Here is a 26,105-nt window from a genome sequence, read left to right on the forward strand (position 1 = left end):
GATAAACTTTTTCATCATTCACCACTCGATTCATCCAACGTGCATCAATCACTCCTGGAATATTTTTCATCTCTTTAACTCGACTTCCCACGAGACGCCAGATATTACCCCCTTGAGGGGTGCCCTGTTCCGAAGAGACACACGCCACGTCAAACTTTTCAAATCGGGAGATCCGCAACACACGTTCCTTCTACAAAAAATCAAAACAAACCCGCCTCTCGTGATCCTCACATCCTTCACTTTACCCATCACACTCTCCACCGGTTTGGATAGCTCAAAAGGATTCTTCAAGATTGGTATTTCGATAAGCTGCTCCTCATTAACAAACCTTACTCCTACAAGATATATAGGGACATTCTCCGCACTGTACCCTACTTCGCTCCTTTTTCCATTCTTTTGAACTATACTCCAATCCTCCTTGATTCTACCGCCATTAGATTCACAATCCACTTCATCATCCGCCTCCGCCATCTTTTCGAATCTGTCGTACCCTCAACTGTCATCTCATAATTTATCTTTAGACAATCACCAAAAAGCCTACCAGTATGCACATTTAGTAGCCAAATGAACGGCTCTCTTACCGATGCCTAATACATGTTTCCATACGTGTTTCAGTAGTTCAAATGATATTAGTTTAGAAGTGGCCCAACTCGGCGGAAATTCTGTCTCCCTCCAGTAGGTGGCGATGTTTTGCCCACCAAGCAAGCAGTTTTTATCTGGAGATCAATGAGTGCCGGATTTGATTAACAAAAAAATTAATGGCTTATTTGCTACGTGAGGTTTATTTGATCAAATAGACGTTTCGTAATGCTTAAGTTGCTACGTGTGTACTGATATAAGTAGGACACGTGACATCGACAAAAAACACTTTATATCGGCATTGTCTATTCATAGTATGAGGCTAGTAGCATAGCGTCTCTCTTCATTGAATACAGGCGGTTGACGTCTATGGAGGACTAAAAGTGCCACAATTAAATAAATAAATACACCATTAAATAATTACTTAAATGTGTCATTAATTAATTAAAATTAGAATTAAATACATAAATGTGTTATTAAATGTGTCATTAATTAATTCAAATACCGATTCATTTTATGTAAAATACATATATAATAATTTCACTATTTACATTTACATTTCATGGTCCTGCGTTGGAGTGCTTCCTGAATTACTTAAAACTGTCAAACTGATCCATCAAAAGTTGGTAGGCGGAACCTAACGCCTGATTGGTTACCCTCTGCATCAAGCCAAGACAAATCAATTCCGGCTAATGTCAGCAGGTCCTGCTTCTACATCCTCTGCTAAGTTTAAAATGTCTCTAACCAACTCCCTGGAAAGTTCACGGAGATCCTCCATTGTCTCTATCCAGGTTGGCCTACTCTACTTCAGACCAAAGCAATGGATCAGACTAGATTCGCGTTAGCCCCGCCCACTGACTTTGATGGGTCAGTTTGACAGTTTTAAGTAATTCATGAATCACTGCAATGCAGGATCATGAAATGTAAATGTAAATAGTGAAATAATTATATATGTATTTTACATAAAATGAATCGGTATTTGAATTAATTAATGATACATTTAATTACACATTTATGTATTTAATTCTAATTTGAATTAATTAATGACACATTTAAGTAATTATTTAATGGTGTATTTATTTATTTAATTGTGGCACTTTTAGTCCTCCATAGACGTCAACAAACCTTATCAAATATTTAAAAATAGATTACAATAATGAGATGTATCCACCATTCCAAAGAAAGGATAGGCGGGAGCTAGACAGTCCGCCGTACCGCTTTGTTGGACAACACCTTTTGTGGTCCTCTGTAGCTCAGCTGGTAGAGCACGGCGCTTGTAACGCCAAGGTAGTGGGTTCGATCCCCGGGATCACCCATACACAAAAATGTATGCACGCATGACTGTAAGTCGCTTTGGATAAAAGCGTCTGCTAAATGGCATATTATTATTATTATTATTACAACAACTCCCATTATTAGGGCGGAGAGACATGTATATTGTCAGTATATCCATAATATTTGGTTTAATTAAGCTTTTTATTGAAACATAAGTTCCGGGTAGCACGGTTTCCGTTTTGTCCGGGGAATGTTGATAGTGGGACACCATCTGCATTTGTGCAGAAATTAGCTCGCAAGCTAGCAGTCTCGTACACATTTTTACTTATTTCAAGCGTTTTATCCACAGAACTACACTAACTAACATAAATGAGTTGTAAAGGAGACTCCAATGACTCTCCTTCCAAACGCAAAGTTGTATATGTCTATAGTCCTCAATACATCGAGACATGCGACTCGCTATCAAAAGTCCCCAACCGGGTGAGTTGAATGGAAATGATAGCTAGCTATGGATGCTCGCCAGAGAGGCATTACTTTTGTCATTATTTACAAGTACTGAACGATTTTTTTTTATTCCGTTTCCCTAGGCAAGTATGGTACATTCACTCATAGAAGCTTATGGTTTACTTCAACACATGGGGTAAGTTAACGTTAGATGCTTGTCAAAAATAAGGGAATGAGCTAGTTAACTCTGGCAGGGCGTTGTTCACTTGCCCTCCACTCTCGCACTGGGGAAGTTTTAGTGATTTACTTGACTGTAGAGTGCTGACAAACAGTAAGCTGTATAATGCAGTGCACTGGTGTCATTTCTCCAAAATACGAAACACACAACTTTTACCCCCAGTCTAATGCTGGCCCACGCGCATTATATTCGCGTGCAGAACGCATGCGTCTGGACCAGAGCTAGTGCGCTGTCTATGTTGGCTAGCTAACATTAGTTAGCTAAACCATTCCCTTTATTTAACCAACTGAGCTTGGTGCTTGTTTTACCTACATTATATGGACGTTTAAGAAGTTATAGCTATTATTTTAGATTAGAATAAACCAACTAGTTAGCTAGCTAACGTTACCATCCTGCTCCAATGCCAGTACCACATTCTGAGCTCTTTCTACAGTTCTCGAACAATATGGATTAGAACTCTGTAAAGTAACTAAGTACAAACCTCTAGAACAGTCCATCAGTATCTATGTTCCATTCATTCTTTCAGTGTTGTGAAGCCCCGTGTTGCGACCATTGAGGAGATGGCCAAGTTCCACACAGACGCCTACCTGGAGCACCTCCACAAAATCAGCCAGGATGGAGACAACGATGACCCCCAGTCCGGGGACTTTGGCCTGGGTAAGAGGAGAGGGAAGAGCAGGCTCTCTGGAGCTAGGGAGAGAGAGGGTGGTCGAGAGAGAGTGAAAGAAAGAGGTGGGGTCGAGAGAGAGAGGGGGTCGGGGGAGAGAGAGGGGGTCGGGGGAGAGGGAGGGTCGAGAGAAAAAGGGGGAGAGAGAGAGAGAGAGAGAGAGAGAGAGAGAGAGAGAGAGAGAGAGGTAGTGAGGGAGCGAGAGAGTGTGGGGGTTCGAGAGAGGAGGGTTGAGAGGGGGGGTTCGAGAGAGGAGGGTCGAGGGGAGTGAGGGGGGTCGAGAGAGAGAGTGAGGGGGGGTCGAGAGAGAGAGTGAGGGGGGGGTCGAGAGAGAGAGTGAGGGGGGGTCGAGAGAGAGTGAGGGGGGGTCGAGAGAGAGAGTGAGGGGGGGTCGAGAGAGAGAGTGAGGGGGGGTCGAGAGAGAGTGAGGGGGGGATCGAGAGAGAGTGAGGGGGGGATCGAGAGAGAGAGAGGGGGGGTCGAGAGAGAGAGAGAGGGGGGGGTCGAGAGAGAGAGAGAGAGAGAGAGGGGGGGGTCGAGAGAGAGAGAGAGAGAGAGGGGGGGGGTCGAGAGAGAGGGGGGGGGTCGAGAGAGAGAGAGAGAGGGGGGGTCGAGAGAGAGAGAGGGGGGGTCGAGAGAGAGAGAGGGGGGGGGTCGAGAGAGGGGGGGGGTCGAGAGAGAGAGAGAGAGGGGGGAGGGAGGGAGAGGGGGGGGAGAGAGGGGGAGCGAGAGAGAGAGGGGGGGTCGAGAGAGAGAGAGGGGGGGTCGAGGGAGAGAGAGAGGGAGAGAGAGAGGGGGGGAGAGAGGGGGGGAGCGAGAGAGGGGGAGAGAGGGGGGGAGCGAGAGAGAGAGGGGGGGAGAGAGAGAGAGAGGGGGGAGCGAGAGAGAGAGAGAGAGGGGGGGAGCGAGAGAGAGAGAGAGAGAGCACCAGACAGCTAGGATCTGGGCCTTCAGTGTTGGGCAACCCTAAAAGAATACAGACTCTCAGAACAAAAAAGAACAACACATCAGACACCAACTTAATTAAATTGAGGAATCCATTGATTCAACAACTATTTAGAAAATTGGAACTCCCTAAACCAGGGATCATCAACTTCATTAAGCCGCGGGCCGATTTTTCTTGGGCGGATGGTCAAATAGTTTGACTAAAACATAATCATTTCAAACCTTGTTTACATTTATATACTATCGCGTGTCTCTCTATTATGCGTGGGAATACTTGGGAACAGATGTCTTAAATAAAAATCACTTGGAGATGATTTCCTGATGTTTTTAGTTTTTTATGTCCAACAATGAAAAAGCCCCCCAAAATAAATATAAATAACTTGCGCAAATAAAAGAACTATATAGACATATTAAAATTAATTCGGAACAAAAAGAAATCTATGAAAAACTGCAAGTTCTTGAATCGGCCATTAAAGACAACCAGAACCGTTGGATTCCCCAATAACACAAAAATAACTAATGGAAAACATACAGGCCCTGCGACCCAGAAAAGCTTGTGGTACTGATGGAATATTGAACGACATGATAAAATACACAGACCACAAATTTAGCACTATCTTACTCAAAGTATTTAACAAAGTTTTGAGTGTAGGCTATTTCCCTGACATTTTAAATGGAGACATTTGATCCAAACAATTAACATGGCATTTGTGTCAACAGCATCCTGGTAAAAATATTCTGCACCATCATGAACCGCTGATTACTGCACTTTCTAAGTGAACACAATATCCTGAGCAAAAGTGAAATTGGGATTCCTATGAAATTATCGAACATCAGATCACATTTATACCCTACACACACGAATTGATAAACGTGAAACAAAACAAATTTTCTTGTGCTTTGTGGATTTCTTAAAAACCTTTGATTCAATTTGGCATTGCATTAAGGCATTTTTCTCTAATTAATTGAAAATGGTGTGGGTGGGTGGAAAAACATACAAATGTCTTCAAATCAATATATAGAAATAACACATGTGCAGTCAAAATTGGAAATAAACATACACATTTATTTTCCCAAGGGCACGGAGTGAAACAGGGGAACAATTTCAGCTCAAGTCTTCTTAATATATAGACTAATGAATTGGCAAAAACGCTAGAACAATCAACAGCCCCGTCTCACTCTTAACAACACAGAAATAAAATGCCTCCTGTATGCAGATGACCTGGTGCTGCTGTCCCCCATAAAAGAGGGGTTACAGCAACAATTAGATAATCTGCAACAGTTCTGTCAGACCTGGGCCCAGACAGTCAATCACAAAAAGACACAAATGACGATATTCCAGAAAATATCCAGATGTCAGGGAAACCGATATCAATTTTTACTGGGCTCCACTCATATACAGTGCATTCGGAAAGTATTCAGACCTCTTGACTTTTTCCACATTTTGTTACATTACAGCCCTATTCTAAAATGGATTAAATAAATTGTTTTCCTATCAATCTACACACAATACACCCATAATGACAAAGCGAAAACAGGTTTTTAGATTTTTTTGCAAATTTATAAAAAATTGAAAATATACCTTATTTACATAAGTATTCAGACCCTTTGCTATGAGACTCAGTTGAGCTCAGGTGCATCCTTTCCATTGATCATCCTTGAGATGTTTCTACAACTTGATTGGAGTTCACCTGTGGTAAATTCAATTGATTGTACATGATTTGGAAAGGCACACACCTGTCTATATAAGGTCCCACAGTTGACAGTGCATGTCAGAGCAAAAACCAAGCCATGAGGTCGAAGGAATTGGTCGTAGAGCTCCGAGACAGGATTGTGTCGAGGCACTGAAGGTCCCCAAGAACAGCATTGAACGTCCCCAAGAACACCGTGGCCTCAATCATTCTTAAATGGAAGAAGTTTGTAACCACCAAGACTCTTCCTAGAGCTGGCCAAACTGAGCAATCGGGGGAGAAGGACCTTGGTCAGGGAGGTGACCAAGAACCCGATGGTCACTCTGACAGAGATCCAGAGTTCCTCTGTGGAGATGGGAGTACCTTCCAGAAGGACACCCATCTCTGCAGCCCTCCACCAATCAGGCCTTTATGGTAGAGTGTCCAGACAGAAGCCACTCCTCAGTAAAAGGCACATGACAGCCCGCTTGGAGTTTGCCAAAAAGGTACCTAAAGGACTCTCAGAGCATGAGAAACAAGGTTCTCTCGTCTGATGAAACCAAGATTGAACTCTTTGTCCTGAATGCCAAGCGTCTCATCTGGAGGAAACCTGGCACCATCCCTACGGTGAAGCCAAGAGTTTGCAAAGCTGTCATCAAGGCAGGGTGGCTAGTTGAAGAATCTCACGTATAAAATATATATTTTAATTTGTTTAACACTTTTTTTGGTTACTACATGATTCCATATGTGTTATTTCATAGTTTTGATGTCTTCACTATTATTCTACAATGTAAAAATAAAGATAAATCCTTGAATGAGTAGGTGTTTCCAAACTTTAGACTGGTAGTGTATGTAAATGTGATGTTTTTTTGTGTTTTTTTTATACATTTGCAAAAAATTGATAAAAACCAGTTTTTCCTTTGTCATTATGGGGTATTGTGTGTAGAAGGACGAGGGGAAAAAAACAATTTAATCAATTTTAGAATAAGGCTGTAACATAATGTGGAAAAAGTCGAGGGGTCTGAATACTTTCTGAATGCACTGTAAAAGAGACACACACCTACACATTTTTGGGAGATAAAATCAACTCCACAGGGAACATCAACATGGCTGTGAATGAACAAATAGAAAGCAAGGAGGGCTTTCAATGCCAGTAAAATATCTCTCAAATTAGACGTACCAATTAGGATCTGGCTAAAAATATTCTAATCAATAATAGAACCAATTGGACTATATGGCAGCGAAGTGTGGGGTCCTCTTACAAAACAAGTATTTGACAAATGGGACAAACACCCAATTGAAACCCTGCATGCTGAATTCTGTAAGAGCGTCCTTAGAGTACAGAGAAAAACTCCAAACAATGCATGCAGAGCAGAATTAGGCCAATTCCCTCTTCTGATTTAATATCCAAGAGGTGACCATAAAGTCCGCTCAGCCAGCTGGTCCTGAGGCTCAATTCACTAACCACTACCAACCCAACGAAGCCTCTGGACAGCACTCAGAAAATCTGTCCCAGCGTAATTATCACAAAGCAAAAATAAAAATATATCACCTATTGGAAAGAAATCACAAGAAAGTCGAAGTAAACTTCAATGTTATTTGGCTCTAAACAGACAGTACACTGTGACTGATAAAAAACAGAGGAAAAAACTAACTACGTACAGACTCGGTGAGCACAGCCTGGCCATAGAGACCGGTCGTCACAGGCAAACCTGACTGCCCAGAGAGGACAGGCTGTGCTGATTCTGCCCCCAGGAAGAGGTGGAGACAGAGCTGCGTTTTCTGTCAAACTGTGACCGATATTCATACATAAGAAATACATTCTTCCCCCAAATTATAAAACAATACAAATAATTAGAAAACCTAAATGATGAAGACAAACTTAAATACGTACTTGGTGAAAAACCAATATGTATTTAGCAGCCAAATTTGTGGCCTCCTGCCACATCCTGAGGGATCCTGAGGGAGCCAGTGAGAAGTATAGTGTGATTATTCATATTTGCCTATTCTTTATTATTGTTGTAATTGCTATTAATATGAGTGTAATTATTGCTTAATTACAAACCGTCTAGTATGTTCCTGTCTTTTGACCATCGTCGCTATATTTTTACTTTGACAATGTGTTTGCTTTCCATGTCAATTAAGTATATTGAATTGAGGGAGGTCGGGGGGAGGATGAGAGGTCGGGGGAGGGGGAGAGAGAGCGCAAGGTCGAGGGGGGGAGAGAGCGCAAGGTCGAGGGGGGGGGAGAGCGCAAGGTCGAGGGGGGGAGAGAACGCAAGGTCGAGGGGGGGAGAGAACGCAAGGTCGAGGGGGGAGAGAGCGCAAGGTCGAGTGGGGGAGAGATCGCAAGGTCGAGGGGGGAGAGAACGCAAGGTCGAGGGGGGAGGTCGGTCGGTCGAGCGTGAGAGATTTACATGGTTATCAAAACGTCACGCCAGGGTAAGCCTATACGAAACACATCCCTTATTTGAAGTGTTTCTAAAATCCCATATGGGAATAATGATTGGAACCATTTCCCTGTTTGACCGCTAGGTTTTATGGGTATTATGACACCTCCACTCTAGGGCTCTATAAGGAGGCTTGTGTCTTGTGACCGTAGTGTACGTGTAGGTATTTATGGCAGGACCAAATTGGAGAGATGTGTAGGAACATGTCCATGTAATGGTTTGTAGGTTAACAGTAAAACCTTGAAATCAGTGACTGAGGGAAATGGGAGGACTTTCATGCAATGGTGTTATGCTGGCAGTAGAGGGTGCTTTAACTCTGGATAAAAAAACGACCCCCCACCGGGCATAAGGTTTACAAGGCTGTTTTTGGCAACACATTAATATGGTTACATAATGAATTTACATTAGAAAACCTCCATTTATGCTTAAATATATAAATGACAGATTGACATTCCTTCTTCCTACTGTATTTCCTTTATTGTATTGATTCCCTGCGTCCTCTCTCCTTGTCTCCTCAAAGCCCATTGGAGCAGAAGATCTGATGTGTTTTGAGAGGGAGGCGAGGAGAGATTCAACCTAGGTCAGCATGTTATCAACAGTCTAGGGCTGTGGGTGGGAGACTGGAGAGATGCAACCCCTTTCTGTTGTTATTTAATGGGTTATCACTCCTCTTCTGCCAACCTTTCTATTATAAAAACGTCTTAATCTCACCTTATCTCCGTCTTTTCATCGATCCCTCCCTTCCCCACCTTTCCTTTTCATTGTTTCTCTTCTGCTTCCTTCTTCCTCCCTTTGTTTCTCCTCAACACCTCTGTCTGGTCCTCTCTCTCTCTCTCTCTGTCTTTGTCACACTCACTTATCCACCCTCTCACATTTTCCCCCTCTACTTTACTCTCGTCTTTTCTTATTTACTTTTCTACTTTTCTGTCTGTCATTTGCTTCTCTCTCTCTCTCTCTCTCTCTCGCCACCCCTCCTCCCTTCCCCTCTCCTTTCGCCAGGTTATGACTGCCCGGTGGTGGAGGGTATATATGACTATGCTGCAGCGGTGGGTGGTGCCACCCTGACGGCCGCCCAGTGCCTGCTGGACAAGAGGGGTGAGGTGGCAATCAACTGGGCAGGAGGCTGGCACCACGCCAAGAAGTAAGAGTGAACTGTGTGTGAATGGTGACCGGACAAGGACCAGGGTCACATGTTGATGAATGTGTTACCAAACCATTCCTAACAGGAGGACACAATGAATTATGTTAGACATATATGATGGTCTACACAGAAGGCCTCTAAGTCATTGAAAAGACTAGAATGCGTTAAGTATTTTCTGTCTTTCTGTCTCTCTCCTCTCACTTTCATTCTCTCTGTCTCTTCCTCTCTCTCTCGTTCAGGGATGAGGCATCAGGCTTCTGTTATGTGAATGATGCTGTGCTGGGGATTCTCAAGCTGAGAGAGAAATACGAGAGAGTTCTATATGTGGATGTGGACCTGCATCATGGAGACGGTACACACACACACACACCCTTTTCCCCGAACTCACATCTAAATGTGCGTTGATATTGTAAATATTGTGTAGATATTTTCACCAAATGAGTACTGTATGTGGATACAAATGTTTTGTCAAGGTTGCTAAATTATTTGGTTTGTCAATGAAATAAATCATTGTGTGTTTTTAGAGAATAATGTAATGTTTCTCAGGTGTGGAAGATGCCTTCAGTTTTACCTCCAAAGTGATGACTGTGTCTCTACACAAGTTTTCCCCCGGATTCTTCCCAGGTCAGTGGTGGCTCCTAATGCAGTACAAATGACCGTTCTACTACAGTTGGCAAACTTCCAATCTTCTGTGTGCGGGCCTCTCATTCTTTTATTTCAGTATTATTGTTTATCCTAGCACTGGTATGCTCACGTTTAGGATGTACATATCACCCTCCTTTTCATCATAAACTTCCTTTACCTGTAGGGACTTGTATACTATGGTCCTTCCTCATTGGGGGACCGCTTGCATTAAAACTTAAAACTGTAGAACTAAATCAGTGTCAAATCAGCTAACAATCTGAGAGATTGGTATAGTCCATGAACTGGAGTTTGAGAAACATTGATACATAATACACACACACACTGTCATAGTAACCCTACCATCCTGTTGTAGGTACAGGGGACCTGTGTGACACAGGGATGGGTAAAGGAAGATGGTATGCTGTCAACGTCCCTCTGGATGACGGCATCAAAGACGACAGATACTTCCACGTCTTCACCAGGTACATGGTTGTTAAAGCTAGTACATTTTTATTCATCCAGGTTTATTCACCCAGGTTATGACATACGATACATATCTCATCTTTTAATGGTTAACACTGTCAGAAACATCAGAGACATGCTGCATGTCCTCTGCTTTCTCAGTAACGGACATTTACAGACATAATAAGCTAGAATCGCATGTTAGTAGTTTTGTTGATACTCTGCAAACGTTTTTCTTGTTGCAGAACCGTGATATCGTCTTTGTAGATCTTGCATGTTATGTATGTATGTATGCTATGGAAACAAACATTTTCAAAGTCAAATGAAAACATTATCTGTTGTGTTCACTACATAGTCAAAACTGTAACCGTCTAATATTATGATTGTTGTGTTCATCTTTAACCTCTAATGTTTTGATGATTGTTGTGTCCATCCATAGTGTGATGCAGGAAGTGCAGGCGTTGTTTAACCCGGAAGCAGTAGTGATGCAGCTGGGAGCTGACACCATGGCCGGGGACCCCATGTGTTCCTTCAACATGACCCCTGTAGGGGTGGCCCAGTGTCTTCGCCATGTACTAGACTGGCACCTACCCACACTGCTGCTGGGAGGAGGTGGGTCTGACAACACACGCACACCAGGGTTTCTGTTAGCTGGTAATTGCCGGCTTTGTGACGTTAAAATAAATGAAAAGCTGATGAATAAAATAGTAGCCGGCCATCAAGGCAGGGTGGCTTCAGCACCATTTTCTCACTCCTGCCCGCTGCCTTACGTCCATGTTCATGCTACTGAGGAGAGAGAGAGCACGAGAGAGGAGCCTTGGGCTACTGTTGACTGTGATGATGGAAGCCTTTTTCATTAAAGTAAAATGAAAGTTAGAGAATATTCCTATAGTGAAAAGCCTACTACGGAACAAGTTTTAATATTGTAGTGGACAAAGATAAGAAGAACGTTGGCGCTGCCAACTTCAGGCTACTGTGCAACTCGCTATTCAGGTAGGATGCAATTTTTGAACTTTATAAATTTTTTCGTGTTTATAAACATTTGTTTTATCATTATTATTATTATTGTATACCATTATTATTATTGGAGGCTGAACTGTGAGGTGGACATTATTTCGTATTTATAAACATTTGTTTTATCATTATTATTGTATACCATTATTTTTATTGTAGGCCTATTTATTAATCCAAACCAGTTCTTTAAATATGCAAAATATGTTTTGTTTCATTTTGTGGAGACATTTTCGTTGGCTATATTACAGCCCTCTAACCAATTGTACTATTATGTGTGTTTTTTCGCATTATTTGTAATTTATTCTGTACATAATATTTCTGCCACCGTCTCTTATGACCAAAAAGAGCTTCTAGATATCAGGACAGCGATTACTCACCTCGTATTGGACTAAGATTTTTTTTCAACGAGTTGGACGCAAAGGATATCCTATAGACACCCGACAAGGCCCAAATCCCCGTCATTCGCATGAGAAAGAGACAGAGATATCGTGGACGTGGGTCGGGGTGCCTTGAAAGGATCCGACGGCGAGCGAGAAATCTGCCTCTTCCATCAATCCTATTAGCCAATGTTCAATCATTTGAAAATAAATTAGACGACCTAAGATTACGGTTATCCTACCAACGGGACATTAAAAACTGTAATATTTTATGTTTCACCGAGTCGTGGCTGAACGACGACATGGATAAGATACAGCTGGCGGGATATACGCTACATTCGGCAGGATAGAACGGCTGACTCCGGTATGACAAGGGGTGGCGGTCTGTGTATATTTGTAAACAACAGCTGGTGCATAAAATCTAATACTAAGGAAGTGTCAAGGTTTTGCTCGCCTGAGGTAGAGTATCTCATGATAAGCTGTAGACCACAGTATTTACCAAGAGAGTTTTCATCTATATTTTTCGTAGCTGTATATTTACCACCACAAACCGATGCAGGCACTAAGATTGCACTCAATGAGCTGTATAAGGCCATAAGTAAACAGGAAAACGCTCATCCAGAGGCAGCGCTCCTAGTGGCCGGGGACTTTAATGCAGGGAAACTTAAATCCGTTCTACCTAATTTCTACCGGCATGTTAAATGTGCAACCAGAGGGGAAAAAAACTCTAGAGGAGCGCTGCCTCTGGATGAAGCACCAGTGACTCGGTTAATAAGGAAGTGGTCAGATGTCGCAGATGCTAAGCAACAGGACTGTTTTGCTAGCACAGACTGGAATATATTCCGGGATTCTTCCAATAGCATTGAGTAGTACACCACATCAGTCACTGGCTTCATCAATAAGTGCATCGATGACGTCGTCCCTACAGTGACCGTACGTACATTCCCCAACCAGAAGCCATGGATTACAGGCAACATCCACACTGAGCTAAAGGGTAGAGCTGCCGCCTTCAAGGAGCAGGACTCTAACCCGGATGCTTATAAGAAATCCCGCTATGCCCTCCGACGAGCCATCAAACAGGCAAAGAGTCAATACAGGACTAAGATTGAATCGTACTACACCGGCTCTGACGCTCGTCGGATGTGGCAGGGCTTGCAAACTATTACAGACTACAAAGGGAGCTGCCCAGTGACACAAGCCTACCAGACGAGCTAAATCACTTCTATGCTAGCTTCGAGGCAAGCAACACTGAAGCATGCATGAGAGCATCAGCTGTTCCGGATGACTATGTGATCAAGCTCTCTGTAGCCGATGTGAGTAAGACTTTTAAGCAGTTCAACATTCACAAGGGGCCAGACGGATTACCAGGACGTGTACTCTGAGCATGCGCTGACCAACTGGCAAGTGTCTTCACTGACATTTTCAACATGTCCCTGACTGAGTCTGTAATACCAACATGTTTCAAGCAGACCACCATAGTCCCTGTGCCCAAGAACACTAAGATAACCTGCCTAAATGACTACTGACCCATAGCACTCACGTCTGTATCCATTAAGTGCTTTGAAAGGCTGGTCATGGCTCATATCAACACCATTATCCCAGAAACCCTAGACCCACTCCAATTTGCATACGCAATCTTTATTGCACTCCACACTGCCCTTTTCCACCTGGACAAGAGTTACACCTACGGTAGAATGCTATTCATTGACTACAGCTCAGCGTTCAACACCATAGTGCCCTCAAAGCTCATCACTAAGCTAAGGACCCTGGGACTAAACACCTCCCTCTGCAACTGGATCCTGGACTTCCTGACGGGCCGCCCCCAGGTGGTAAGGGTAGGTAACAACACATCTGCCACGCTGATCCTCAACACGGGGGCCCCTCAGGGGTGTGTGCTCAGTCCCCTCCTGTACTCCCTGTTCACCCATGACTGCATGGCCAGGCACGACTCCAACACCATCATTAAGTTTGCCGACGACACAACAGTGGTAGGCCTGATCACCGACAATGATGAGACAGCCTATTGGGAGGAGGTCAGAGACCTGGCCGTGTGGTGCCAGGATAACAACCTCTCCCTCAACGTGCTCAAGACAAAGGAGATGATTGTGGACTACAGGAAAAAAAAGAGGACTGAGTACGCCCCCATTCTCATCGACGGGGCTGTAGTGGAGCAGGTTGAGAGCTTCAAGTTCCTTGGTGTCCACATCACCAACAAACTATCATGGTCCAAACACACCAAGACAGTCGTGAAGAGGGCACGACAAAGCCTATTCCTCCTCAGGAGACTGAAAAGATTTGGCATGGGTCCTCAGATCCTCAAAGTTATACAGCTGCACCATCGAGAGCATCCTGACTGGTTGTATCACCGCCTGGTATGGTAACTGCTCAGCCCCCGACCGCAAGGCACTACAGAGGGTAGTGCGTACGGCCAAGTACATCACTGGGACCAAGCTTCCTGCCATCCAGGACCTCTATACCAGGCGGTGTCAGAGGAAGGCCCTAATAATTATCAAAGACTCCAGTCACCCTAGTCATAGACTGTTCTCTCTGCTACCGCACGGCAAGTGGTACCGGAGCGCCAAGTCTAGGTACAAAAGGCTTCTTAACAGCTTCTACCCCCAAGCCATAAGACTCCTGAACAGCTAATCATGGCCAATAATGCATTGCCCCACCCCACCCCAACCCCCTTTTTTACGCTGCTGCTACTCTGTTTATTATTTATGCATAGTCACTTTAACTCTACCAACATGTACATATTACCTCACTTACCTCAACTAACCGGTGCCCCCGCACATTGACTCTGTACCGGTACCCCCTGTATATAACCTCCCTACTGTTATTTTATTTTACTGCTGCTCTTTAATTATTTGCAAATTTAATTTTTTTCTTAAACTGCATTGTTGGTTATGGGCTTCTAAGTAAGCATTTCACTGTAATGCCTACACCTATTGTATTTGGCGCATGTGGCAAATAACATTTGATTTGATTCTTTTTTAATTGTGTGCTCCATATTTACAGTGGGGGAAAAAAGTATTTAGTCAGCCACCAATTGTGCAAGTTCTCCCACTTAAAAAGATGAGAGAGGCCTGTAATTTTCATCATAGGTACACGTCAACTATGACAGACAAAATGAGAAAAAAAATCCAGAAAATCACATTGTAGGATTTTTAATGAATTTATTTGCAAATTATGGTGGAAAATAAGTATTTTGTCAATAACAAAAGTTTCTCAATACTTTGTTATATACCCTTTGTTGGCACTGACACAGGTCAAACATTTTCTGTAAGTCTTCACAAGGTTTTCACACACTGTTGCTGGTATTTTGGCCCATTCCTCCATGCAGATCTCCTCTAGATCAGTGATGTTTTGGGTCTGTCGCTGGGCAACACGGACTTTCAACTCCCTCCAAAGATTTTCTATGGGTTTGAGATCTGGAGACTGGCTAGGCCACTCCAGGACCTTGAAATGCTTCTTACGAAGCCACTCCTTCGTTGCCCGGGCGGTGTGTTTGGGATCATTGTCATGCTGAAAGACCCAGCCACGTTTCATCTTCAATGCCCTTGCTGATGGAAGGAGGTTTTCACTCAAAATCTCACGATACATGGCCCCATTCATTCTTTCCTTTACACGGATCAGTCATCCTGGTCCCTTTGCAGAAAAACAGCCCCAAAGCATGATGTTTCCACCCCCATGCTTCACAGTAGGTATGGTGTTCTTTGGATGCAACTCAGCATTCTTTGTCCTCCAAACACGACGAGTTGAGTTTGTACCAAAAAGTTCTATTTTGGTTTCATCTGACATTCTCCCAATCCTCTTCTGGATCATCCAAATGCACTCTAGCAAACTTCAGACGGGCCTGGACATGTACTGGCTTAAGCAGGGGGACACGTCTGGCACTGCAGGATTTGAGTCCCTGGCGGCGTAGTGTGTTACTGATGGTAGGCTTTGTTACGTTGGTCCCAGCTCTCTGCAGGTCATTCACTAGGTCCCCCCGTGTGGTTCTGGGATTTTTGCTCACCGTTCTTGTGATCATTTTGACCCCACGGGGTGAGATCTTGCGTGGAGCCCCAGATCGAGGGAGATTATCAGTGGTCTTGTATGTCTTCCATTTCCTAATAATTTCTCCCACAGTTGATATATTCAAACCAAGCTGCTTACCTATTGCAGATTCAGTCTTCCCAGCCTGGTGCAGGTCTACAATTTTGTTTCTGGTGCCCTTTGACAGCTCTTTGGTCTTGGCCATAGTGGAGTTTGGAGTGTGACTGTTTGAGGTTGTGGACAGGTGTCTTTTATACTGATAACAAGTTCAAACAGGTGCCATTAATACAGGTAACGAGTGGAGGACAGAGGAGCATCTTAAAGAAGAAGTTACAGGTCTGTGAGAGCCAGAAATCTTGCTTGTTTGTAGGTGACCAAATACTTATTTTCCACCATAATTTGCAAATAAATTCATTAAAAATCCTACAATGTGATTTTCTGGATATTTTTTCTCAATTTGTCTGTCATAGTTGACGTGTACCTATGAAGAAAATTACAGGCCTCTCTCATCTTTTTAAGTGGGAGAACTTGCGCAATTGGTGGCTGACTAAATACTTTTTTTCCCCACTGTAGTTTAAGATAGGTTATAAGTAGGCCTGTTGTACAATAAATATCATTAGCCTATTGATGTCATTTGTTTGGTACAATAGGCACTAGCCTTTCTTGGTAATTGTTGCAATATAGGCTGTTAAACTTTTGTGAAGGTTTAAGACAGTTCGCAAGTGTTTTGTTTCATTCTGTTGAGCCATTTTCTTTGGCCAAATTAAGTTCCAACTGTAATGTTGTGTTATCCGCAATATAATATCCTGCTCGTATTTTGCCCTATAAACAATTTCTTGACTTACTTTTGATATTAACTTAATAAAGTTTTAAAACTTTAAAACGCCTATATCTGTATAACAGACGCAGTAGCCTATCTGACAAGGATAAATAAATGTGTGTCATAGCAGGCATATCTCGATCTCTCTCTGAGGCTAGTCCTAAGCTTCTCTTCCTTTTATATTTAAAATATTCATATCATACAGTGGATGCCTAAGCGCATAGGCCTATGCATGCAATGCCCTGATCCATTTAGTGCTCAAATCTCCAACAGCTCAACCGTGAGGTGGACAATTATTGTTTTAGGAAAGCAAAAACCAATAAAACAGTAGGCTATAAAGTTTTCCATATGCTACACTTCGAAAACAAGGAATAGTGTTTTTGTCTTTTGTTATAGACTGTTTTTAAGGACACGTAAATGTGGATCTTTTGGCCAATATCCCTGGCTGTGTGGGTGGACGCCTTAATGGATTACGCACCCAAGGCATATGGATGTAAATTTCTCAAATGTCAGATAAATGAGAATCTTCCCGTTCATTTGTCCGGTGCCAAAATTGTCCTCACGGAAACCCCCACACACACGGTCAGAAACCACAGCCTAGTGTCTACGCCACGTACTAGACTGGCACCTACCCACACTGCTGCTGGGAGGAGGCTGGTCTCACGTACGCATATACGCACGCGCGCACACACAAACACATCGACACACACAAACGTACCTACACACACACACACATCTGAAACCCCAGCTCCAGACCCCTCAGCCCTGTACCAGATGATAGCTGTTAATTACACCAGTACAATGAAGCCCTTTTACTCACTACAATACCTCTCTTTTTCCTCCCTCCTTCTCGCTCTCTATACTGCCTTTCTCTTTCACTCTCCTCCTCACTTATTTTCCTTTCTCACTCTCTCCATCTCTTCTCTCTCTCTCTCTAGGAGGGTATAACCTAGCCAATACGGCCCGTTGTTGGACCTACCTGACTGGGGCCGTACTGAGACAAACACTGGCCTCTGAGATACCTGACCATGAGGTAAGAGTAAACACAAACTCTATACATAGCCCCAAACACACAAAGCACCTCACACAGGCACGCACAAACACAAAGACACAGACACACACACACCTTGCGGTCAGTCTTCGCTGAGTCATTCCCTCTAATAAAAGATGGCCGCCGGTCCTCAATAAAGGGGTTTGTTTCCAGGTGAATCAGGAGGGATGGAGGGAGTAGGAGAGGAGAAAGGGGGGACAATACCACTCTGTCCCCTCCAGACCTGACAGAGAGGGTCTCTGTGCTTCTCTCGATCTCTCTCTGCCCTCCTTATCTTTTTTTTGTCTTCTTAGAAGGACCTTGTGTGTTTTATTCCGGGGGGGGGGGGGAGACTGGTTTCTTTTGGCGGAAGGGTTGGCGAATTCCCATATAATTACATCAGTAGAAAAAGAGAGCAAATGAGGGATAGAGCTACAAAGAAAGAGCGAGGGAGAGATTTGTGTTTTCCATGTACAGTGAGGGGTAGTTATCTTACTCTCCTGAGACAAAGAGGGTCTTTCTGTAGTGTGTATGTGTGGGCCATGATAAAGGCACCTCTTGTTTCTCCTCCACCATGTCGGGCTGTGACATCACGTGACCTTTAACCTCATTAAGAAGGGCTCACCTCAAACAAGTCTAACCAGCTGCTACAACACACACACAGCCACACAAATAAGTCTACCCTATTCTGACCCTCTTGCTCTGGCCATCAAAGAGTGGTACCCATTTTCCGTCAAACACATACTCTACACTGCCAGCTACCTCTTGTTATTGTGTGTCTACACTTCCACCCAAACAAAACACTATTTAACTCTGGCCTGCTGTGGCCCAGAGAGGACGAGGTAGAGGGGGACGGAGAGGGAGGGAGAAAGAGAAAAGGATGGAGAGGGTGAGCAGGAGAGAGAGAAAGAAATCCAGAGATAGAGAGATTTGTAGTAGCATCGTTGTGTGTGTGTGTGTGTGCCAGAGAGGAGTATTTATCCACGATGACCATGCAAAGTAAGGTTCTAAGGAGAAGGGAAAACAAAAAGCACTTTGTTGTACCTGAGACTCCGAGAGAGGCCAGAGCTCCCCCTCTCCTTCCCAACTGGCTGCAGCTTTTCTGGGCAGCAAGGATAGCCCCTAACCCCCCTGGAACAATGGAGTAAGGGCTAGGGGCTATTGGCCGGACACAAAAGGGCCTCCTTTCAGACCATCACAGAGAGAGAGACATACACACAGTGACATTGGGGGTGACTCTGGAGGTTCTGCAAAGTTAATATCTGATAGTGTGGGAAGGGTGGTTGTTGAAGAGCGTAGAAGAGATAGCGGACCCGATAAAGACTTAACTGTGAATACATGGTGAGTCAGATATCAGACGTCTCCCTAGTCTATTCTCTCTTCATCAATGGAGGAAGAGTAATAAAAAAATAACAGGAAGGAAGGGGCTTAGAAATATTCGATGGAACTCCAAGTTCTGTGTGGCTGTCGGTAGAGCATGGAGCTTGCAATGCCACGGATCGTGGATTCGATTCCCGCTGGGGTCATTCGTAAAATGTATACATGCATGACTGTAAGTCGCTTTGGATAAAAGCGTCTGCTAAATGGCATTTATTATTATTATTATTATATGCCCATGGACTCAGTACATAATCAGTCAATGACCATTGGCGTTGGCAAGACAGCCCAGGGACCATAGCCTGGGTGCCCGTCTGTTTCTGCTCTTTTGCCAACTCCTTATGGAATTGTCATGCAATGTTTGGCTTGACAATGACAATGGAATAGGCAAAAGCACAAACCGATCTGGGACCAGGCTAGTTGACCTGTATTGTCTGTTAACCCTAATGTCCTAATGTCTGAATGAATCTCTAACACCTAAAAATACTCATCAGGGTCAAAGATCATCTAGTCTAGATTAGCTGAGTCGGTTGGTTTTGAAAGTTGTGGGTTTCTCCCTAAATGGCACCCTATTCCATATGTAGTGCGCTACTTTTGACCAGATCCCATAGGGTGCCATTTGGGAGACAGCCTGTGGGTTTGTTCACGTTCAGTTCTTATCTTAGATTGAGGAAACTGTTTATTTTGGACCCAACCCACTCGAGTGGTTCTGTAGGCCTGAACCTGGCCTGCTTTTGGCCAGCTCAGTGTGTGTGTGTGTGTGGAACCGGTCTGTCTGTCTCCAGCCATTCAACATCTTTATTTCCTTTCTCTCTTTTTCTCTCTTTTTTTAATCTGTTTTCTCAGATTTGCACTGAGTGATTCCCAGCACAGCCCCGTGCAAAAACAAACACAGAACTCAAACTCCCCTCCTCCACCCCTCCCTCTCACCCTCTGTCCCTCCCTCCCTCCCTGCCTCACCGCAGTGAGAACTGTGTATGACCAAGGCCCCTCTGTGATACCCAAAACAGAGAGTTTTGGGTATTTTTTCCAGTGTTTTTCAATCTCTAGTACAGCGCTCTCCAACCCTGTTCCTGGAGAGCTACCGTCTTGTAGGTTTCCACTCCGACCCAAATCCAGCGCAGCTGATTCTAATAGTTAGCTGCTTGATAAGCTGAATCAGGTTAGTAACAACTGGGGTTGGAGAACCCTGCTCTAGTAAATAGGCTGTGTTCCAATATCCACACTAACAACATACTACTTAGTATTAAACCATGTATTGGGCATGCATTCTGAGTAGTATGCAAGTATGTACATTTGAACATAGGATAAGTACAATAGACTTAGCCTGTCCCGCCCCTGTACTTCCTGTTTTCTGCCTTGGTACTTCCTGTCCTCTCTGGCGTGTGTCCCTTCCATCTGCCCGTGGGGAAGTACTAGGCTTCCGGAATACTGGCCTCAATCACCGGAAAACTGAGCTGGGATGGGGAAGTGTGTGTGTGAGAGAGACAGTCAGTTCTAAATAGAACAGAAGAGGTACATCATAAATGTAGTGCACTATAAAGAAAATGGGGTGCCATTTGGGATGTGCCGCCAAGGACAATGAGAGGATCAGTAGGCCCTGACCTGGTGACTGACTGTATTGTTCTGTTTTATTATCTTCTGTAGAAGTCCAGGTCACCGGAGAGAGGGATGGATGGATGGACAGAGAGACAGGGGGGGGAGGGGGGGAGGGGAGGGGGGGGGGGGGGGGGGGGAGGGGGGGGGGTCATTTAGAATGGACAGTGAGAGAGAGAATGGGAGAGAGAGATATAGTGGCTACAAAGAAGAGCGTAACATTAGTTTTAGGACTGCAGAGAGGGGGAGGAGGGCGAAGGAAAGGGATGGAAATGGAGACGGAGAGGGAGAGTAAGGGAGAGGGAGAGACCTCAGTTGTAGGACTACAGAGAATGAGAGACGGAGAGACCTCAGTTGTAGGACTACAGAGAATGAGAGACGGAGAGACCTCAGTTGTAGGACTACAGAGAATGAGAGAGGGAGAGACCTCAGTTGTAGGACTGCAGAGAATGAGAGACGGAGAGACCTCAGTTGTAGGACTGCAGAGAATCAGAGACGGGCCTACGTGCGCTATGTGACTCTGTTGACATTTATTAGGAACTCATCGATTTGTTTTCCCAGAGCTTTTTCCACAACATTGACTCTATGTATCTGGAGTTGTAGGCATTTCTGAGATGTAGAGGAGAACAGGAACAATAAACAAGGGTTGGATTCCTTTTCTATTCTGGCCAAGGCTAGTCTCTCTCCAAACAACCAAACACAGACAGAAGGAGAGAAAGATGGAGAGGGAGAAGGGGAGAGAGAGAAAAAGACTGGGAGAGAGACAGGGAAGAGAGTGTGGTGTGGGGGATTTAGTTACACTATGGTACATTTATCTGGGCTATGATATGACATTTGAGCATGTTGGGTATTTTGACATGGAGCCTATGGGGATTGAGCTTACATTTACATTTTAGTCACTTAGCAGACGCTCTTATCCAGAGCGACTGACAGTTAGTGAGTGCATACATTTTTCATACTGGCCCCCCGTGGGAAAGGAACCCACAACCCTGGCGTTGCAAGCGCCATGCTCTACCAACTGAGCTACATGGAGCTCTCAGCCCTTTCGTCTTACCCTATCCCCATTTCTTATATACAGTGGGGGGGAAAAGTATTTAGTCAGCCACCAATTGTGCAAGTTCTCCCACTTAAAAAGATGAGAGAGGCCTGTAATTTTCATCATAGGTACACGTCAACTATGACAGACAAAATGAGAAAACAAAAATCCAGAAAATCACATTGTAGGATTTTTTATGAATTTATTTGCAAATTATGGTGGAAAATAAGTATTTGGTCAATAACAAAAGTTTCTCAATACTTTGTTATATACCCTTTGTTGGCAATGACACAGGTCAAACGTTTTCTGTAAGTCTTCACAAGGTTTTCACACACTGTTGCTGGTATTTTGGCCCATTCCTCCGGTGTGTTTGGGATCATTGTCATGCTGAAAGACCCAGCCACGTTTCATCTTCAATGCCCTTGCTGATGGAAGGAGGTTTTCACTCAAAATCTCACGATACATGGCCCCATTCATTCTTTCCTTTACACGGATCAGTCATCCTGGTCCCTTTGCAGAAAAACAGCCCCAAAGCATGATGTTTCCACCCCCATGCTTCACAGTAGGTATGGTGTTCTTTGGATGCAACTCAGCATTCTTTGTCCTCCAAACACGACGAGTTGAGTTTTTACCAAAAAGTTATATTTTGGTTTCATCTGACCATATGACATTCTCCCAATCCTCTTCTGGATCATCCAAATGCACTCTAGCAAACTTCAGACGGGCCTGGACATGTACTGGCTTACCTGGTGGCGTAGTGTGTTACTGATGGTAGGCTTTGTTACTTTGGTCCCAGCTCTCTGCAGGTCATTCACTAGGTCCCCCCGTGTGGTTCTGGGATTTTTGCTCACCGTTCTTGTGATCATTTTGACCCCACGGGGTGAGATCTTGCGTGGTCTTGTATGTCTTCCATTTCCTAATAATTGCTCCCACAGTTGATTTCTTCAAACCAAGCTGCTTACCTATTGCAGATTCAGTCTTCCCAGCCTGGTGCAGGTCTACAATTTTGTTTCTGGTGTCCTTTGACAGCTCTTTGGTCTTGGCCACAGTGGAGTTTGGAGTGTGACTGTTTGAGGTTGTGGACAGGTGTCTTTTATACTGATAACAAGTTCAAACAGGTGCCATTAATACAGGTAACGAGTGGAGGTCTGTGAGAGCCAGAAATCTTGCTTGTTTGTAGGTGACCAAATACTTATTTTCCACCATAATTTGCTAATAAATTCATTAAAAATCCTACAATGTGATTTTCTGGATTTTTTTTTCTCAATTTGTCTGTCATAGTTGACGTGTACCTATGATGAAAATTACAGGCCTCTCTCATCTTTTTAAGTGGGAGAATTTGCACAATTGGTGGCTGACTAAATACTTTTTTTCCCCGCTGTACTTGTATCTCTTCACCCAATCATTCTGTCCATCTTTTTGGTCTCTCGTCACCCTATTTTTCTGTCTATTGTCCCCCTCATTCAATCCCCTTCCCCTATTCCGATATCAGTGGGTTATGATCCAGTCCAAATTGTCAGTCAGTCCCCTATTCTGTCCTCCTTGACCTCACCCCATCCCTGTCCTCCTTGTCTCCACCCCCCCCACCCCCCCGCTCCAGTCTCCCCCAGTTCTTCCTCTCTAGTTTCCCTCCTCTTGATCTCTGTCCCCCTATCCCTCCCCCTTCTCTCCCCAGTCCCCCCTCATCTCAGTACTGTAGTTCCATTCCAACCCAAATATCCTGACAGCAGGAGACACACATATACACACACACACACACACAGCAGGAGACAGGACTGTACTACTATGAGAGCGTTAGGTTCATGGGAAAATTGGTCATCTGTGTGTTTCCTGTTTTTAGTAATCCCTTGCATGTTGAGTTGCATCAGGACTGGAGGGAGGTGTACCAGAGAAACTCAATGGGGGTAATTGGGAACAGACGTGCGCGCACACACACGAGGGTCTGCTAAATTACTCAAATGTAAACACACACACACACACACTGAAACAAACACACTGATACACACACACACACTCTGACTGAACCACTATGAAACCCCAAAACAGCTATTTGACAAAGACAAAGCACCCAGTGTATTTCAAATGAGCAGGAACATACACACACAGCTGTGCCAGAGTGGGAGTGTGTGTGAGCTTGTGTTAAAGTGTGTGTGTGTACACTCCATGTCTCCTGGCGTACCTATGTTGTTCCCATATAGAGACAACATAATGTATTGCTAATTGAAACATAATTGATCAATATTATCCCTACAGGGAAATGTTAATTTTCCAATTGATTTTTTTGTACCAGCGCTATGTCAGATTTACGTGACAGTTCCGGGGGGGGGGGGGGGGGGGGGGGTTGTCGTCTCATCAAGATAGCATCGCTTTGAAATGAAATCATCTCTTGCTGCTTCATCACGTCTTTCACTTGCAAAATTCCCTCAACGTGACGCTGTTGTGGTTAACTCACTCTGTGTTTCCTTTAGTTTGTCTTTCCTGAACCAGTTCTTACAAGTTAACGTGTTAACTTTACTCCCTTGTTTTGGTTTAAAGTGGTGTTTGTAGTGTTTGGCGTCTGTTCCTAGACCAGTTCTTCACAACTCTCTATGCTTGTTTGTGGATGTTATTTGTTTCCTAGACCAGTTCTGCACTGTGGCTAACGCATCTCTCTCTTGTTTGTTTGTTTTTAATTTCCTGGACCAGTTCTTACACGTTAACTCTCCGCTCTCAGCAGTTGGTTGTGTTTGGTTTCAAATCTGTTCCTAGACGAGTTCTTCTCATTGATTTAGCACTATTCTCTCGTTTAGTTTGTTTCCCGCACCACTTCTTACATTTGAACCCAAGTCTTGTTGTTTTTGGTTTTAAAGCTGTTCTACACTGTGGTTGTTTATGTTGTTGTTTACTTCAGTTCTTCACAGAGTACGGTCCTGACTACTCCTTGGAGATCAGTCCCAGCTGTCGACCGGACCGCAACGAGACCAAACACCTGGACAAGGTCATCTCCACCATCAAAGGTATCAGACGGCATAACCACAGCCTGAACACACACACTCACACCGCTCTCTAGCGTTAGCAATTATGTCACGACCACTACCAAGAAACATAACGGTCAGACACTCTTAGAGAAACCACTCACAAGCAACAAATGGTCAAACTTTGACCACTCTCTCTGTCACACACACCAAATGGTGTCATTTGCTGACTGTTGAGTCCAGATGGGACTGCTTTAGTTTAAAGACAGGGTTATTTTATTTAAATGTCCAGACCCTCAGAGTTGCTTTATCTTGGCCAGGTCGCAGTTGTAAATGAGAACTTGTTCTCAACTGGCTTACCTGGTTAAAGAAAGGTGGAAAAAAAGACAGACATTAAAGACCAGAGCTCTGTGTGTGTGTGTGTGTGTGTGTGTGTTGCACGGTATACCGAAACTTCTGTACTTTTTCTATGCTAGAACCTGAAAAACGGTTTGGTACTAGAATTTTAGTTACTTTCGGTACTTCTGTCAAGTGTTTCTCACGACATCTACTGATTGAGAGAGGATAAAATCTGTCTATCAGAGCAGCCGATGTCCCCTTATTGCGCTGTGCCTGCTCCACTTACTCATTGCTAGCTCTAGCCTGTCTTGAGGAACCACTGCACTCACTGGGAATCTGGGCTGCATCACCACTTATGCTGCGCATAAGTTAACATAAATTGAATAATGCAAAACAGCATGTAGTAATGTTGAAACTGTTAATTACTGTTCTCAAAACAATGTCCATTACAGGCTAGAACACTTTACAACGCAAGAAGATACCGGTAGCTTCCAGCTTTGTAGGCTAACTTTACTTGCTAGCTTACAGCTAAAGCAAGCATCAATTCACTACCCTAGTACTTTGTTTGTAATTAAGTTGCAAAATATGCTGATTTCAAAGCTGATTGTCACCAAAAACCACATTTATTGCCGAAAACGTTATTAATTAACTTATTCTCTCCTGTCTCTCTCACTGTGTGTGTATGTGAATGAAGTCATTAGGTCTTAAAGAGACAGCACGCACTTTAATAAAAGAAGAGATTGCTTCTATGCAAATGTTGTTAATCAGTACAATAAAATAAGTCCCAAATGGAAAGGAAACGGATTGTTTTTCATCTGTAGCCTCTTGAAATCAGCCAAAACAAGCTCAATAATTCAATGCATGCACACAGTCCTATTGAATATGCATTCACCTTTATTGTGAATTGGCCTAGGCTAAGTCTTGATTTACCCAGTTTATGAACAGAGATTTACCATTCAAATACATGATTACCATTATGTAGTTAGATTGGTAAAAACAAAGTCAAATTGATTGTATAATTGATTCATT

The 26,105-nt window shown here is 43.8% G+C and overlaps 1 protein-coding gene across 1 annotated transcript in view; it reads left to right on the top strand.

Annotated features, from left to right (window-relative positions):
- The first annotated feature begins 2,104 nt into the window (after positions 1–2,104).
- Positions 2,105–26,105, top strand: part of hdac8 (histone deacetylase 8) — a 42,876-nt gene continuing 18,875 nt past the window's right edge. The window contains exons 1-10 of the mRNA XM_084165498.1: positions 2,105–2,334; positions 2,442–2,494; positions 3,063–3,193; positions 9,268–9,409; positions 9,649–9,761; positions 9,956–10,033; positions 10,407–10,515; positions 10,935–11,107; positions 17,683–17,777; positions 24,674–24,779. Coding sequence (XP_084021624.1) covers positions 2,224–2,334; positions 2,442–2,494; positions 3,063–3,193; positions 9,268–9,409; positions 9,649–9,761; positions 9,956–10,033; positions 10,407–10,515; positions 10,935–11,107; positions 17,683–17,777; positions 24,674–24,779 — 1,111 coding nt within the window. The 5' untranslated portion in view covers positions 2,105–2,223. The remainder of the gene's footprint in view (positions 2,335–2,441; positions 2,495–3,062; positions 3,194–9,267; positions 9,410–9,648; positions 9,762–9,955; positions 10,034–10,406; positions 10,516–10,934; positions 11,108–17,682; positions 17,778–24,673; positions 24,780–26,105) is intronic.

Source organism: Coregonus lavaretus (genome assembly GCF_964263955.1).
Source record: "Coregonus lavaretus genome assembly, chromosome: 7".
Taxonomy (NCBI): Eukaryota; Metazoa; Chordata; class Actinopteri; order Salmoniformes; family Salmonidae; genus Coregonus; species Coregonus lavaretus.